The sequence below is a fragment of the Mandrillus leucophaeus genome, unplaced genomic scaffold, assembly GCF_000951045.1.
Source record: "Mandrillus leucophaeus isolate KB7577 unplaced genomic scaffold, Mleu.le_1.0 Scaffold789, whole genome shotgun sequence".
Classification (NCBI taxonomy): Eukaryota; Metazoa; Chordata; class Mammalia; order Primates; family Cercopithecidae; genus Mandrillus; species Mandrillus leucophaeus.
In genome coordinates, this window is record NW_012108574.1 from 402,050 (window position 1) to 417,706 (window position 15,657).

Below are 15,657 nucleotides of genomic sequence, written 5' to 3' on the forward strand. Positions count from 1 at the left end.
AAAAAAAAAAAAAAAGAAAAGAAAAGAAAAAAAAATTAGCCGGGCATGGTGGCATGCACCTGTAATCCCAGCTACTCGGGAGGCTGAGGCAGGAGAATAGCTTGAACCTGGGAGGTGCAGGTTGCAGTGAGCTGAGATCACACCACTGCACTCCAGCCTGGACCACAGAGCAAGACTTTGTCTCAAAAAAGAAAAGAAAAGAAATCATTTCCTGAGACCCAGCCCCAAGCTGGCGTAAGCACCCACTACCCTGTACTAAATTCCTTTCTGCTTAAAATACAGTTGCTTCTGTTCAATGCACCCAACTATGAATAACATACCAAATGTCCTTCAAGACTCAGCTCTCACATCACTGTGTCTGGGAAATCTGCCCCAATTCCTCCAGGGTTCCTTGATCCCTCCTCTGGACCCCACAGTTCTGCCTAGATCAAATTCACATAAATGCTTATCTCCCCTAGTGGATCATGACTTTCCCATCCAAATACAGCACCAAATCTAACACAAAGGAAAGTTGCATCAAGAAATGAAGTAGGGGCCATTGGCTGAGCACAGGCTCCTGAGCACCGAGCCTGGGATGCAGGTAGAAGCAGGAATGCCCTGGAGAGGAAGGGGACTGGCCAGCAATCCAAGGAAGGAAGCCTGGGACAGAAATACAATCTCAGCCTCACACACCACAGCAGCAGCTGGACCCACGTGACACAGCACAATCTTCAGCTCCAGGGCTGCATCCTAGCCTGCAGCTTTGTGGCCCTGAATCCAGAATGCGGAAACAATGATGCGTGACAGAAGAGACAGGCCCCAACACACAGGACAGTGCCAGGGGTTAAACCCAGGAAACAACCAATGAGCAGGGGATGAATCTTTCTTAATTGAGGGCAGGAGAGGAAATGGGCAAAATGATGTCCTTAGCCCATGACAGGCTCTAACTCTGCTTCACCTGGGAGTGGACAAGTGGTCCAGCCCAGAGGGCACACACATGCCTGGGTGTAAATGAAGCAAAGAATCTACTCCTCAAAAGGATCAGATGCAGGCCGGGTGCAGTGGCTCACACCATTAATCCCAGAACTTTGGGAGGCCGATGAGGGCAGATCACTGGAGGCCAGGAGTTCTAGACCAGCCTGGCCAAGATGGTGAAACTCCATCTCTACTAAAAATACCAAATTAGCCAAGCATGCTGGTGGGCGCCTGGAATCCCAGCTACTCAGGAGACTGAGGCAGGAGAATCACTTGAACCCAGGAGGTGGAGGTTGCAGTGAGCCGAGATCGCACCACTGTACTCCAGCCTGGCAACACTGGGCAACAGAGCAAGACTCTGACCAAAAAAAAAAAAAAAAAGGATCAGATGGGATCAGATGCAGGTAACAAATTGACAAAACTTTGCATGCCACCTTAGATGATATGGATATAAAGATGGCACACCACAGGTGAGAGAGCCCTGCAGAAGGCCACCTCTGCTGGCAAGCAAGAACTAAAGAACCCCAAAAGGCTCTGCCCTGGCTGTGGCTAATGCATACTTGTGACATCCCCTGGACTCCCTGCCCTCCATGCGCCTTAGTCTCCTCCATCCCATGTAATAGAAACAGTAGACTCTGTGCCAAATGGCTTAGAAAAATAAGAAAGCATGGTGCAAAGTGAGAGGTTAGAAGGTCAGAAGAGTGGGAGGTGCAGACCCTGGGCCATGGCAGGGAAGAGGCTCCATCTGGAGAAGAAAGTCTGGGAGGCCTGAGGTGTCATTAATGAGGTCCCAACAGACAGGGCTGGGCGTGAGCTTGCAGAGCCGGCCCTCCTCCCCCTCATGCTCAGCACACTTCAAATTAATAATTAAAATGCTTCCTGTCAAATTCCAGCCTGACACGTAATTAGAGCAGCTCCAGGCTTTAGGCAATGGTGATGAAAACAGCTCTTGTTAGAAAGAGACTTTTCTGGAGATAAGTGGGGTGAGAATCAAGAATAGAACCTTCCTCCCAAAATTTCTCCATCAGGGCCTCCTCTCTGTCTGCATACGAGATAGATACGGATGGGGTTTTCCTTCTAGCCTAGGGAGAGGCTGAGAGATGGGGAGGAACCTCAGTTTCCCCCTCTGCACCGGGAAGAGATTAGACAAGGTGTGATCCTACCTGTCCATGAGAGGGCAGCTCAGGGATTTGTGTAAGAAGGAGGGTAGGCGGTGGCTTCTTGGAGTTTCAAAGGCCAGACAGACAAATCTGGCGGCCAACTGCAGATCCTAACTTACTCCCAACCCACCCCACAACATGTGCACACAAGGCATTGCCATCATGTCCTTTCCATCCAGGGCCGCTGGGGAGCAGCTGAGCTCAGCTACCAACTGTTCAGTGGCCACGGCATCCCAGTCCAGGTTCCTCCCTAGAAACCCATGGCACTCATCACTTCCTTCTGGAGTACAGCCTTTCCCCATTCTTATCAATAAAGTGGGACAGAGACCGAGGAGTCCTAGCTCCCAGCTTCTGGGCTTCTCAGTGCCCCAGGGGCACAGGTTGGAGGTGCTATCCATGGTTCTAGAGAAACTTCCAGTTTTCAGCTTCTTCCCATGTCAGGAGTTCTTCCAGAGCCCTAACTGGCTTGCCTGATCCCCGAGACCCCTCTGCCAGAGTCCAGTCCCTGAGCCCTATGACACTGTCACACCACACTTGCCGCCAGGCCTGGCCCGCCCTTGGAGGTCCTGAGAGAGGGAAGGGATCCCCACTGCTCAGCTCATTCATGGAGAGCCTTGAATGCCCACCCTGGGGTGTCACCCTGATGGGCCTGCCCTTAGGAGTTTGGGAAATGGAGCCCGTGCTCAAGTTACCTATTAGAAGAAAATCATTTTAAAGCAATGGTGTGTTACTTCATTGAAGCTGCCTTCATAAAAATTTTAAAGATGTTTATTAGGAAAACCACAAGAGGAGAGAGGAAGTTGCTGAGGTTGGGAGGAGTGGTGCCCCACAAGGGCTCAGTTGCCACTGCCACCACTGCTGCCAATGAAACATGTGCTTCCTTGGAGGGGCTGGTTCTGTGGGGGCTACAAAATGGAAAAGCCCACTGTGTTGGGTTGCCTCACCACATGCAGGAAGTGGCTGCTCAGATACCCACGCTCTTGTCCTCAGATTGAACCCCACAGAGGTGTATCACAGAGTCCTGTGGACACAGAACTGAGCTGGGGGCAGAGCCTCCTGGGTCCTATTCTGAGCTTTGCTCCCAGCTGCTCCCAATTCCTCCCCTTCTAGAGCTCAGCAATATTGTGGAAAAGGGGCTTTAGGGTCCCTTCCTCAGCAGGCTGATGTTTCCAAGTTTGTGGATACTGACGTTTGCTTTCCTGTCTTCACTCTTACCTACCCTCTCACCCCGCCAAAGGCACATATCCATCCAGGGCCACACACATGGGACCAGGAGCAGCCTCAGCGGCAGGTGCACAGGGCCCGACAACTGCCCACAGGAGCCCCTCAGCCCAGGCATGTTGGCCTGCCTCGCCCCACACCACCAGGCAGGCAGAGGCCAGGCTAGGGCCAAGGGAGAGGCTAAGAATGGTGTCCTGACTGCTGACCCAGCATCTCTCACAGGGCTGGGCAGGGGTGGGCTGTGCGGCAGGGATGGAGGCACCACAGCCACCTCTGACACGGCTCCTCTCCTTGAGAAAGAGCTTGTTTTTCCTCCCCAAGCCGAAGCCAACAAGCCCATCAAACTGAGAAAGCAGAATCGATCTGCAGGCCAGGGATCTGCAGTGCTGGTGCTCAGGGGGCCATGGCTGCTTCTCCTTTTGCCTGGGGCTACTTCAGCTACCATCTTGGGCTGAGCAATGAGAAATTGCCTCTGCTTCCACCCCCATCCTCCCCACACATATCCTGTCTGACCATCCAACCCCTTCCTATTGGTCTCAGGTCAAAGCTCTCTTTTGTCCTGGCTGAGTCCAGGGCCATCTGCCCAGATCTGTCCATTCATACTGTGTAAGTGCAGGTGAGGTGGCCCCGTGAAGGCTCTGTCCTTTGGGCAATCTCTGTCCATTTTGGTCAACGAGGGAGGGGAAGGTACTACTCCTGACCCTATTTTACAGATGGGGTCTACAAGGACACCGAGCATTTAGTACCCAGCTCCCTAAGGGTTAGCAGAGCATGGGAGTGGATGAACAGAGGTTGGGGAGTCTTCTCTAGTAAACAAATTTTAAAAATGGCTTGCAATTACCGTATCAATTGTTTCTGGGTAACTAAGGGCTTCTAAAAGATTTTTAAAATAGATTATGCCTTTAAATAGGTGAAGCACCCTTCGGCAGCCTCATTTACGTTGTTCATTTGCTGGGAAATCCTTTATTCGTGGATAGTGTAGAAGTAAACTTCAGCCTTAGTTACTTCCATTCAGAGACCTGAATTAATGTGGTTTGGGTACCTCCTGCTTGCAGCAGACCAGAGGACAGGAGCTGCTCTGTGCCCGGCTCTGGGCGTGGGGGCAAGCCAGAACTGCTCTGGGGAGATGAGTTCCCAGAGAGCAATGAGTGAGCAAGTGCTTCATCGTAGCTATGAAACATGGAGTTGCAGAGATCTGGGGGGATACATAGGAGGGAGTGTGTAGGATCTGCATAGGCAGAGGAGAGAGAGGGCATATCCAGGGATGGGGGGAGCTGGAGCAAATGCTTATAAACACGATTGAATAGGAAACATGCAACTTCTGTCACTCGCCAGTCATCTCTGTCCCCTTCTCCCTTATAGTTCCCCCTGACTCCCTCATCACCCATCCTGCAGACAGAACAGAATGCACTCTCTTCTCCTAGCACTGCAGAGCCCATTCCAAAAATGTCCTAGGTCCAGAACCCCTGGCTGCCAGCACATTCTCCTGTTGGGCTGACCCAGATCCTCCTGGCTGCAGTGGACAGGAGGACAGTGAGAAAAGCAGCACAGATAGAGACACCAAGAAAATCAGCACCCTGGCCATGCCTCACAGGTCACCAAGGCCCTCAGCATGGTCACCCAAGGAGGCTGAGCCCTCTACAACCTGGCCAGCTTCAGTTCCCGGAACGTTTGCTGGAACTGCTGTCAGCGAGCACATGGACTTCAATGCAATTACAAAAGCTCTAAGAACAAGAAGTGCATTCATTCATTAGTAGCAAATTACACTAAATTATCTTAGCAAATAAGGCAAAATGTCAGTTCAGCGGCTGGCAGGCTCTGCAGATACATCAGTCCCTCTTCCCCACCTCCAACAATGGGGCCACACTCCACAGGGACTTTTTAGGAGAGGATATTGAAATATGAGGAGCAGGAATGAAACAGAATAGGGTATCAACCAGCACCCAGGGAGCATTCTGGCCTGTAAATTATGGTAGATAGGTAGGCAGGTGGACTTCAGATGGGTGAGTTTTGAGACTGAGGAAGAACTAGAGGCCAGAGAGCTTCAAGCAGGAGGGTGGGGGTGGTAGAGGAGAGCTGCTGTGCTTCAGTCATTCTGGATACTGCAGGGCTGCAATGTGGTAGAGACCCCAGGATGCCCTGATTCTGAAGCACGTGTGAGACGGGAGGTGGGGGAGAGCAGGAAAAACATGAAGGCTATTATTTCCCTGAGCCTGGCACACAAATGTAGACTGATGGCTACAGGGAGCAGGACAGATGGTCCTTCCCTCCGCGGAGGACATGGTGCTGGAGGGCAGAGGGAGTCCAAAGCAGCCATGTGGCTATGCACATCTGGAGGCCTGGGGGCGACAGGTGAGAGACACAGAGGCAAAAGGGAGGCCGTGAGAGGAGGAGGGGGAGGGGACGCTCAGGAGTAGGCAGGGCTCCCCATTTCCTAGAGCTAAAAAGGACTGAACCATCACCAGTGGCACCGCATCCTTCATCATCATTCTCCCAGAGCCTACGTGTCTGCTCTGAGTGAGTGCAGGAACTCAGGATGCCTGTTCTCCCCCGCCCCACAACACAGGGAACAGGGCCCCCTTCTTTCTGAATTAAACATTATCACTTCCCTCAACTTTCCTTGCTCCTGTATTTTCTGTGCTTCCCTTAGTTAAAAAAAAAAAAAAAAACCCACGGAGTCCAATATGGTGATCACTGAGAACAGCTAGCTTACCTAAGAGGTGGCGTCTCAAAGGTCTCTGCTCAGGGCTGTCTTCCGAATCCTGTTCACATCAATTTATAAGCCAGACTAGGGCCAGTGGCATATGCACATCAAATATTTAGCAATAAACTCAATCAATTCCATCAGAACTTCTGGGGATGGAGCCCAGGCACCATTTACAGCTCCCAAAGTGATTCTAATGGACAGTCAGGGTTGAGAACCACTGGACTAATGGGATCAGGAGCTGTATCACTAGGAACATAGTGCCCAGGACGCGGGAGGTGAGAGCTGATCTATTATGAGCTGAAGCATCGTGATCCATGCCAGAGCCTCAATCTGCAAGGGACGCTGATGAAACACATCCAGAGGAGGGCGTTTGGGTGCAGAAATCATATTGGCTAAGGAAGGCTGAGGGGCAGGGGATATTTTGCTGCTCAGATGCTGGAGAAAGGCTGAGGGCAAAGGTCACAGACCCTCTGTCTGAGGGCCGGGTTATGGCTCCTCTATGAGACTCAGGAGTTTCTCTGTTCTAACAAAGCTCTGCCTCATTAGTAATGAAGTAGTGTCACCATAATTACCTGGAGCTGGCAGTGCCAAAGGCTATGAATACTCTCTGACACAAGTGCAAGAGATTTAACCTAACCTGAGCCACCTGCATCCAACAGGATGCTGGCCAGGCACAGTGGCTCTCGCCTGTAACCCCAGCACTTTGGAAGGCTGAGGCAGGAGGATTGATTGAACCCAGGAGTTTGAGACCAGCCTGGGCAACATAGCAAGACCCTGTCTCTGAAAAAAAAAAAAAAAAAAATTGTAAGTTAGTCAGGTGTAGTGGCAGGCACCTGCAGTCCCAGCTACTCAGGAGACTGAGGCAGGAAGATCACGAGCTCGGGAGGTTGAGGGTGCAGTGGGCTATGACCGTACCACAGAACTCCAGACTGGGCAACAGAGTGAGACCTTCTTTAAAAGAAATAAAAAAGAAAAGAAAAAAAAAACCCCAAAGATGCTGAGAACCTTCCCCCATCAATTACGGTGCTCCGGGTGCAGGGCTCGACCCTGGCACACACTCACTCAGACCACAGTGCTGGGCCCACATAACCCACCAGGAGGCAGACACACTCACCCAGGACTGGGGTCCCGGGATCCCAGACAGCTCCTGGGAACTGAGGCAGCGGCAGTGACAGACAGATGCTGAAGGGCAAGGTGGTCCAGAGCAGATGGAAGGGATAACTGCAGGCCCTGTACGCTACTGAATCAGGCTCCACTCTGAAGTCTCTGAGAGCCCAACTGGATGTGAATTCCAAGTACCATCTCTACCCTGTCTAGAATCAGTTTTTCCAGCCACCCTAAGTTTTCTTCACTTGCACATTCTTACTGCCACAGGGACTGGCTAAAAAGGCAGCTGAAACAATTGGCAACTCTCCCAACACTTAAAATGTATCCAGAGATCCCACTTCTAGGGCTCCATACTGTAGAAACTCGAGCACAAGCCTGCATTATTTGTGTCTAAACTGTAGGAACTAGCAAAATATAGGCTAGAACAGCAGTACTATGAGATACTATGTAGCCATTTAAAAAGAATGAGGGAGTTCTTTGCAAGAAGCTAGATACAAAATAGCATGTACTGCACGATTCCATTTATATGAAGTTCAAGAATAAGTAAAACTAATTGGTGAAAGCAGCCAAGTGGGCAGGGCTGTTGCTTGGGTAGGGACACTAGGGAACTTTCTGGAATCCAGGAACCGTTCTATATCTTGATCTGGGTAGTGGTTATATGGGTAGAGATTTGTGTAAAAATTCATGGAGTCATACACTGAGGATTAGCATCTTATAAATACTAGAGGTATGTTACACATCAATATAGAAAGCAAAGAGGATGAGGACACTCTAGAAGAATTGACTTGGGAAAAGAGTAAAAACAGAAAAAAGCATTGCATAATGTTTGATTACCAAAAAAAAAAAATATATTTTTTGTAAATGTGTAAGACTGGATACAACAGTCTAGAAGGAGGCCAGTCTAGTAGCAGAGCCAGGATTGAAAGTCAAGTGTCCTGACCCCCAGCCCAGGCTTCTCCTGCTGCCCAGGGTCTGCGAGTTAAGCAGAATGCTCCAAGCACACAAGTAGAAGAGGCAGGAGATCCAGATGCCCTGGCCATACCATTTTCACCCCTCCTCCCAGTCTCCTTCCTCTGGGTGGTGAGTGGTCAGATCCACTAATTGGTCTTCAAGCCCTGGTTACAAATGGTCCTAGAGGCGAATTCTGGTCACACCTTGAGCCAGGCAAATGAACCTTGCTCTGTCCTCTTTTAATATGGATGTGACACCTGCAGGCTACAGCTTGTCGCACTGTGAGAATTATTTCTCCATTAAAATGCAGGAGTTGGAGCTTTGCCCAGGAAGGGCAGCTAAAAATACTGCTGCCCAGGGCACTTGTCACCAGAGGACTTAGTTGCCACTCTCTTTACCCCTAAGCCTCCAGGCAAGTCCCACACCTGCTGGGTCCGTGCCCAGAACACTCGATGCGGTGACATGTCTGAGCCTTATCCAGCCCTGTCACAAAGAAAAAGCATGGGTTCCTGTGCCTGTTTTACAGATGAACAAACTGGGCTTCAGACAGCTTGTTCCAAGTCACTGTGCTCAATCTACAAAATCACCTAAGGAGCAACAGTGCGTGGGCCCGACTGCAGGGAGGGAAAGAATAGCCCCTCACGTGTGCCCAGCACCTAATGGTTTGCAGTGTCTTTTTATGTTTATTTATTTTTGAGATGGACTCTCACTCTGTCACCCAAGCTGGAATGCAGTGGCGCGATCTCAGCTCGCTGCAACTTCCACCTCCTGGGCTCAAATGATTCTCCTGTCTCAGTCCCCTGAGTAGCTGGGATGACAGGCACATGCCACTACACCTGGCTTTTCTGTATTCTTAGTGGAGACGGGGTTTCACCATGTTGGCCAGGCTGGTCTTGAACTCCTGACCTCGGGTGATCTGCCTGCCTCAGCCTCCCAAAATGCTAGGCTTACAGGCGTGAGCCACAGCACCCGGCCTGATTGCAGTGTCTTCTCACCCACTTTGTCCAACCCTCTCAACAGTGTTTTGAAACAGGAACTATTACTGTCTCTACCTTACAGGTAGGGACTGAAGCCCAGTGCAGTGAAGCAGCAAGCTCAAGGGCACACAGTGGGTTGGAGGGGCAAAGGCGTAAGTCTTTCAATCCTAATACCCACCCAGAGCACCAATGACAGGACCTCAAGCAACATGACTGATCTCACCCCTAGGGTCATCAACTTTGTAACAAACCCTGCAGTTTGTAAAGGATGCCACATACTTTTTGGGAGATGACCTGTCACCCCTATTTAATAGATAAGGAAAGTAAGGCTCAGAGGTATGAAGGACATGGACACAGGTTACTAGCAGAGGCAGGACTGAAAGTCAAGTGTCCTGACCCCCAGCACAGGCTCCTCCTGCTGCCCAGGGTCTGCAAAGCTCCAGGCTGTCCCAGTGCCAGGACACTGTCATCCAGGGGCAAACGAATGCAGTACCCTAGGCAGGCTCCCAGAGCCCTGAATCTGGCTCTCTGGAAGCCTGCATGCCTCCTCTCAGTCTTTCAAAGTGGAAGGTGGTTAAAACCTCAGTTCTGTTCTTCCTTTTTTCTTTAGAGACAGAGTCTTGCTGTGTTGCCCAGGCTGGAGTGCAGCGGTACAATTACAGCGGATTACAACTTCGACTTCCTGAGCTGAGGATCAAGTGATTCTCCCACCTCAGCCTCCTGAGTAACTAGGATTACAGGTGTGTGCCACCACACCTGGCTGATTTTTTATTTCTGTGCAGAGACAGGGTCTTGTTATATTGCCTGGGCTAGTCTTGAAATCCTGGCCTTAAGCGATCCTCCCACCTCAGCCTCCTAAAGTGTTGGGATTACAGGCAGGAGCCACTGTGCACAGGTGGCTGTTTTTCATACAAGAAAGCCAAGGCTCAGAGAAGGGAAATGTCCTGCTCAGGGTCATAGGGCAGAACTGTGTCCTGGGAATGGACCTCTGATCCCTGGCCCGGTGCCCATCCAATTGAGTCAGCCAGAAACAGCATTCAGGATTCTTCCTGGTGCCAGCTTCTTACTGAGTCTCAGCTTCCCAGTCTCTAAAATGGGTACATCAGCAGAGGTCCTAAACAAGCCTAGGTTTGAGTTTTCTGAGGGAAAGAAATTGGGTGATGCTTCCACTGGGAGGAGCCCCATAGAGTGACCAAAGGGCCTGGCTTTCTGGACAACCAACTTCACTTTATCCAGGGGGAACCTGAAGGCAAGGAGGGAGCCAAATGGCCTTGGAGATCCAGTGATTTCAGGACGGTGAGATAAGGAGGGCCAGGCTTCAACATCCAGGAGAGAATCCTGCCGGTTGAGGCCTGGGGCCCACCCTGCTTCCAAACACTTCACAGAGAAAACGTTTCTTACAAAGACATTTATTTTCCCCAAAACATACCTCCAGTTTACAAAATCCCTCCGAGTTCCACATTTAAATTAGAAGTCCTCACATCTTCCATTCCTGGGGCAGGCAGAGATGACATCCAGAAGGCATCAGAACATCTGAAGTCTCACTCTACTGGAGGCTGGGAGCTGGCCAGAGGCAAGCCAGGAAAAGACTGCCCCGGCCCCAGAATAGCACCATGGTGGGGGCGGGGGGCAGTCCCCTCTATGTCCCCAAAGCACTCCTGGCCCTGCCCTGCCCCGGGTTCTGCCTCTTCTGCTGCTATGAAAGGTCCAGAGGGCCTTGGTGCCTGCCCACCTGCCCACGCCTGCACAGACACTTTGGATACCACCAGATTCTCTAGCTGTGGTGAGGGGCTATGTCCCTCTCTCCAGGTTTCTGCCCCAACCCCATGCTCTGGGTAAGAATTAGGGGTGGGGTGGGGGTGAGGTATCCAGGAAGCCTTGAGCACAGAGGAGGTGTGGAGCAGGGAGCGAGGCAGGAGCCCCCTGCAAACCGCAGCGTGCAGTGTAGTTAGTTGTCTGCCTCCCAGCTGGATGGGGAGTCCTTGAGGGAGGAACTTGATCTTCCCAAGCAGGGCCCCCAGCACCTAACGCAGTGCTGACATCTGTAGTTGCTCGATAAACATTAACTGAATGGATACATGAAAGGAAAGGAACAAAGAGGTGGGAAGGCAGAGGGACAGAAGCTGACCCCCAGGGGCCCCATCACAGACCCCCGGAGAACCAGTGTGACCAGCACATGCTTCCATGGGGAGGATGGGCAGGGGAGAGGGGCACTGCAGAGGAGACTGGGCCGGGGGGAACCACACGTGTTCCAGCACGTGCATCTGCAGGTCTCTGCACAGCTGTGCAAGTGGTGGGCGCAGAGTGCCCTGTCTTCACTTGGGGCAGGGAGGGAAAAGGCCAGTATTGGAGGAAGGAGGGGAAACAGCTTCTAGACTCCAGGAGATGCTGAGGCCGCATTGTCCCTGTCTGAGAAGACAAGATTCTATGCAGGTGGAAGCCGGGCTGAACATGATCACTAGTGTATCAGGGCCATTGGCCACTGGAGAAACAAGGCCAGGGGTGACTATGCATCGTGTCTTTGGTGAAATAAGGCAGGGGGTCAGTCAGTCTGAATATTGCATCTTTTGGAGAAAAAAGGCAGCCAGATGGTCCACGCAGCACTGGAAGAAGAGGGTGGCGATGTGGTCAGTGTGCTGTGTCTCTAGGAAATGTATGTACGGTGAAACAAGGCAGCAGACGGGATGACTTAGAGAGATAAGGCTGTGGGTGGTCTGTGTACTGTGTCTGTAAGAAATAAGGCAGCAGGATGACTTGGGAATCATGTCCATTGGAGAAATAAGGCTGCACAGTGGTCTGTGTATCACATCCTTTGCAGAAGGAGCCCACCTGTCAGAGCAGGATGCATCTGTTGGGGGCAGGGGTCACAGTGCAGCTCCATTGCAGCCAGAGGGTAGGAGCTGTAGGGAAGGGCAGCAGCTCCCTGGTCCTCATGGTCAGGCTAATTCTTGTCCATCATCTTCATTTCATGAGGGGAAGAAAAGAAAAGGGATGGGAAAAGCATTAGATGCCAGAAGTTCTATTTTGGGGATCGTGCCAGAAGCCCAGGCACCTGGTCACACTTCAGGTGGGGAGTGTGTGTGAGACAGCAGCCCAACGGACAGCCCCCATGCTGACCACTGCCCTGGAGGCCCAGACACAGATGCAGGTGCCAGGCATGCCGGGGCACCTGAGGGGGACCACCTCACGCAGCCCTGTCTCAGTCCCCACAGGTCCACAGCCCTACACACTTCCCTTCACTCCCCTCTAAGTGCAACACTTTTCCCTTCTCATCTCCAGATCCCATTCACCCTCCAAGGCCAGGCCCAATTCCCTCGTCCAGCAGGCAGCATACCCAGTGTCCCCTCCACACTGATTTCCCTGAGAGTGACACGGCAGGGGCCCTCCTCCTTCCCCCGAGCTTCCTGTCTCCATGTGGAGGGCCATCCCAAAGACTCATATTTCAGACCCCACTCTGCATCTGGAGCTGAATGGAGACTTGGGAAGAAGGGCTTGGGCCCTGCCCCTGCCCTCGCCTTCACCCATTCTTGCGGCTCTGTATGTCCCTGGGAAGAGGAGCTCTCCCATCTGGGCACTGCCTCTGTGGTTGTCCAGCATGGCCAAAGACTGAAGGGGCAGGCTGCCTCACCAAGGAGCAGGATTAGGAAGCAAACTGGTTTGTCCAACCAGGCCAGAAACTCTTCAAAACCAAGCTGACTTTTTTTTTTTTTTGAGATGGAATCTCGCTCTGTCACCCAGGCTGGAGTGCACAGGTGTGATCTCAGCTCACTGCAACCTCCGCCTCCTGGGTTCAAGTGATTCTCCCGCCTCAGCCTCCCAACTAGCTGGGATTACAGGCATGCACCACCACACCCAGCTAATTTTTGTATTTTTAGTAGAGATGGAACGGTTTCACCATGTTCGCCAGGCTGGTCTTGAACTCCTGACCTCAAATGATCCACCCACCTCGGCCTCCCAAAGTGCTGAGATTACGGGCGTGATGCACCACACCTGGCCTAAGCTGACACTTTTTATCTCCATCTGCCCAAATCTTCTATGGTTATTTGATTCTGAACAACAGGAAAGAAATGACTTATCTCCTACATTTCCAAATGTCATCACTGACATTACAACAATAGGCCTAATAATGACTATGGACATTTACTAACCACCTACTGTGTACCGGGGACATGGCTACCCAGCTGAACATTTCTCTAGCCTCCCCTGAGTTAGGGCTCATATGCCTGGGTTCTGACCAATGGGATGTGAGCGGAAGTGACGCAGGCTACTTCCAGTCAAGTTCTAGAAGGAAACATATCCTTCCTTTTTCTCCCTCTTGGCTCTGGAGGGGGTGTGGGAGCTCGAACAGCTTCTTAGACCTAGGAATGAAAGCTTGAAGTTGAAGAGGGCAGAATCCAGGTAAGCGGAACCTGGCTTCTGGTCATCAGTGGTTTTATGATTACCTATGCTCACACTATCACAGGAAGGAGGAATAAACTGTCCTGGTTAAGCCTCTGTCATATTTGGGTCCCATTAGAGCAGATGGGACCTTGGTTACTCAGCCCTCTGCCATCTCACCACGGGGAAGTTGAGGCTGCTCTTCTGCAGAGGGGGCCTCAGGTCACCAGTGAAAGGATGATGCCTACCCATCCTCTCAGTCTCTCACACACAGATGTGTGCATACACAGACACAATCTCAAGCCCAGGTGTCTTTACCTTCTTTGCTGTCAGAGTGTTTCAGAGGCTGCAGGGCTGTAAAAAAAAAAAAAAAGGAGGCATACATGGTGAGGAACTGTGGGAGGTGGTGGGGTAGGGAGTCAGGCAGAGGAAGGAGTGAGGGCTGGAAAGGGCGGGAGAAGTTAGCAGAGTGGGACCACTTCACAGCACAGGGGAAGGGGCCCTAGGCTGCTGCCCGAAGCCCCAGCCCCAGGTCCCAGTTCCACTCTGTGGCTTGTCATTCTCTCTGGGCCTTAGTTTTCTGCATCTGTAGAATGGGACAACCCTTGAGCCCTCCACCTCCAGCTGGAGTTGCGGAACTGCCCTGAGCCCACTCTACACACAGGGTGATGTGAGAAGCTAAAGGAGGCTGGCAGATTTGCAGGTGGGCCTGGGACCATGTGGAATGAGACTAACCAACTCCCTCACCCACACTCTTCTCCCCACTCCCTCCCTTCTGCCAACTACATCTGCCTCTGAGCATGAAAAATGAGGTCTGATCCCAGAGCTGTCTCTATGCCTGCCACACTGGGCACCAACAGCCAAAGAATTAATTGGCATAATTTATAGCAGTCCCCAAGTGTCAATCTCCTGCCCTTCCTTCTGCGGGGGTGGGGAGGAAACCGGCATTAACTGGAACCATCCCAAATGGCTCAGCGGAAACCTGCCTCTCCCAGCCTAGGATCCCCTGGAAGTCGGCCTCCAGCAGCCATGGGCACCAGTGCCTGGGCACCACCCAAGCTGGGCCCCCAGCTTACTATGCCATGCTCCTATGTCCTTTGCAAGTACCTCCCTCTCCAGTCACCTGAGAGAGCTTCAAAACAGCCAGGGCAGGGTCAGGATGACATTTTACAGATGGGAAACTGACACCCAGAGGAGCAAGGCACCTTGCCCAAAGCTACAGAGCCTGTAACTAGAACAGGATTGTCTTAAGCTGTTTGCCTAATAGTAATAGGACTCCAGCGTATTAAGCACTTGGCACTAGGTATGGTACTAGGTCCTTTATGTATGTTATCTCAATTAATTAAATTAATAATTCAAACAACCTGTGAATCTGTGATTATCCCCATTTTACATAAGAAGAAACTGAAGTCAGAGAGGCAAACCATCTTGCTCAAGGCCACTCTGTTTACCTGAGATGGAGCTGGAACTTAAACCCAGACTGCCCTGTCTCTGGAGTCCCTGCTCCCACCCCTAGGAAGCTACCAGACTCCACACTGTGGGGCCAATCAGGTGGAATCAGCCCTGGCAGATGGGTAAAGGTTGGCAGGAGAAATGAAGACACACCTGGGAGGGAACCGGGTGATCCACCTCCTGCCTAACTCTGGGCAAAGAGCAGACTCACCGGGGTGGCAAGGCCTCAGTCCAGAGAACACATTTCATTCAAACCTTACAGCAAATCTGTCCCCTCCAGATCCTAGAGTCCTCTCTCCTTTCCCATATGTCCCTCTCCCAGCCAAGAGTGCCAGCTCCAAGTTCAGACTCACCTGTCTTGGATCCTTCTCCCTCCCCATCCTGGTCTTCAGCTCCTGCAAACACAAGAACTCAGAATAAACAAAACTCTTTCACAAGCCCATTTTCATGCCAGCACTTTCCCACCCAAGAGTGCAGGAAGCTAGTGAACAGGGCCTGAGTGGGCCTGACCTGTGGTCCGAATGCTAGACATGGGTTGGAGCCCGAGAACAGAGCACAGCAGAGCCCAGCCTGTGACAACATGAAGGGGCTCCCGGCCTGGAGCCCACCACTCACCCAGCCAAAGACCACCCACCCAGCCTGGAGCCCACCACTCACCCAGCCAAAGGCCATCCACCCAGCCTGGAGCCCACCACTCACCCAGCCAAAGACCACCCACCCAGCCTGGAGCCCACCACTCACCCAGCCAAAG

General features: G+C 51.8%; 1 protein-coding gene across 2 annotated transcripts in view; it reads right to left on the minus strand.

The window, feature by feature from the left end:
- Positions 1–10,471: 10,471 nt before the first annotated feature.
- The window catches only part of CD276 (CD276 molecule), a 36,681-nt gene continuing 31,495 nt past the window's right edge, over positions 10,472–15,657 (minus strand). For both annotated transcript variants that reach the window (XM_011967118.1, XM_011967120.1), the window contains 3 exons: positions 15,260–15,301; positions 13,773–13,808; positions 10,472–12,036 (listed from right to left, as the gene is read on the minus strand). In XM_011967118.1, the coding sequence (XP_011822508.1) occupies positions 12,014–12,036; positions 13,773–13,808; positions 15,260–15,301 (101 nt within the window). In that variant the 3' untranslated portion in view covers positions 10,472–12,013. The remainder of the gene's footprint in view (positions 12,037–13,772; positions 13,809–15,259; positions 15,302–15,657) is intronic.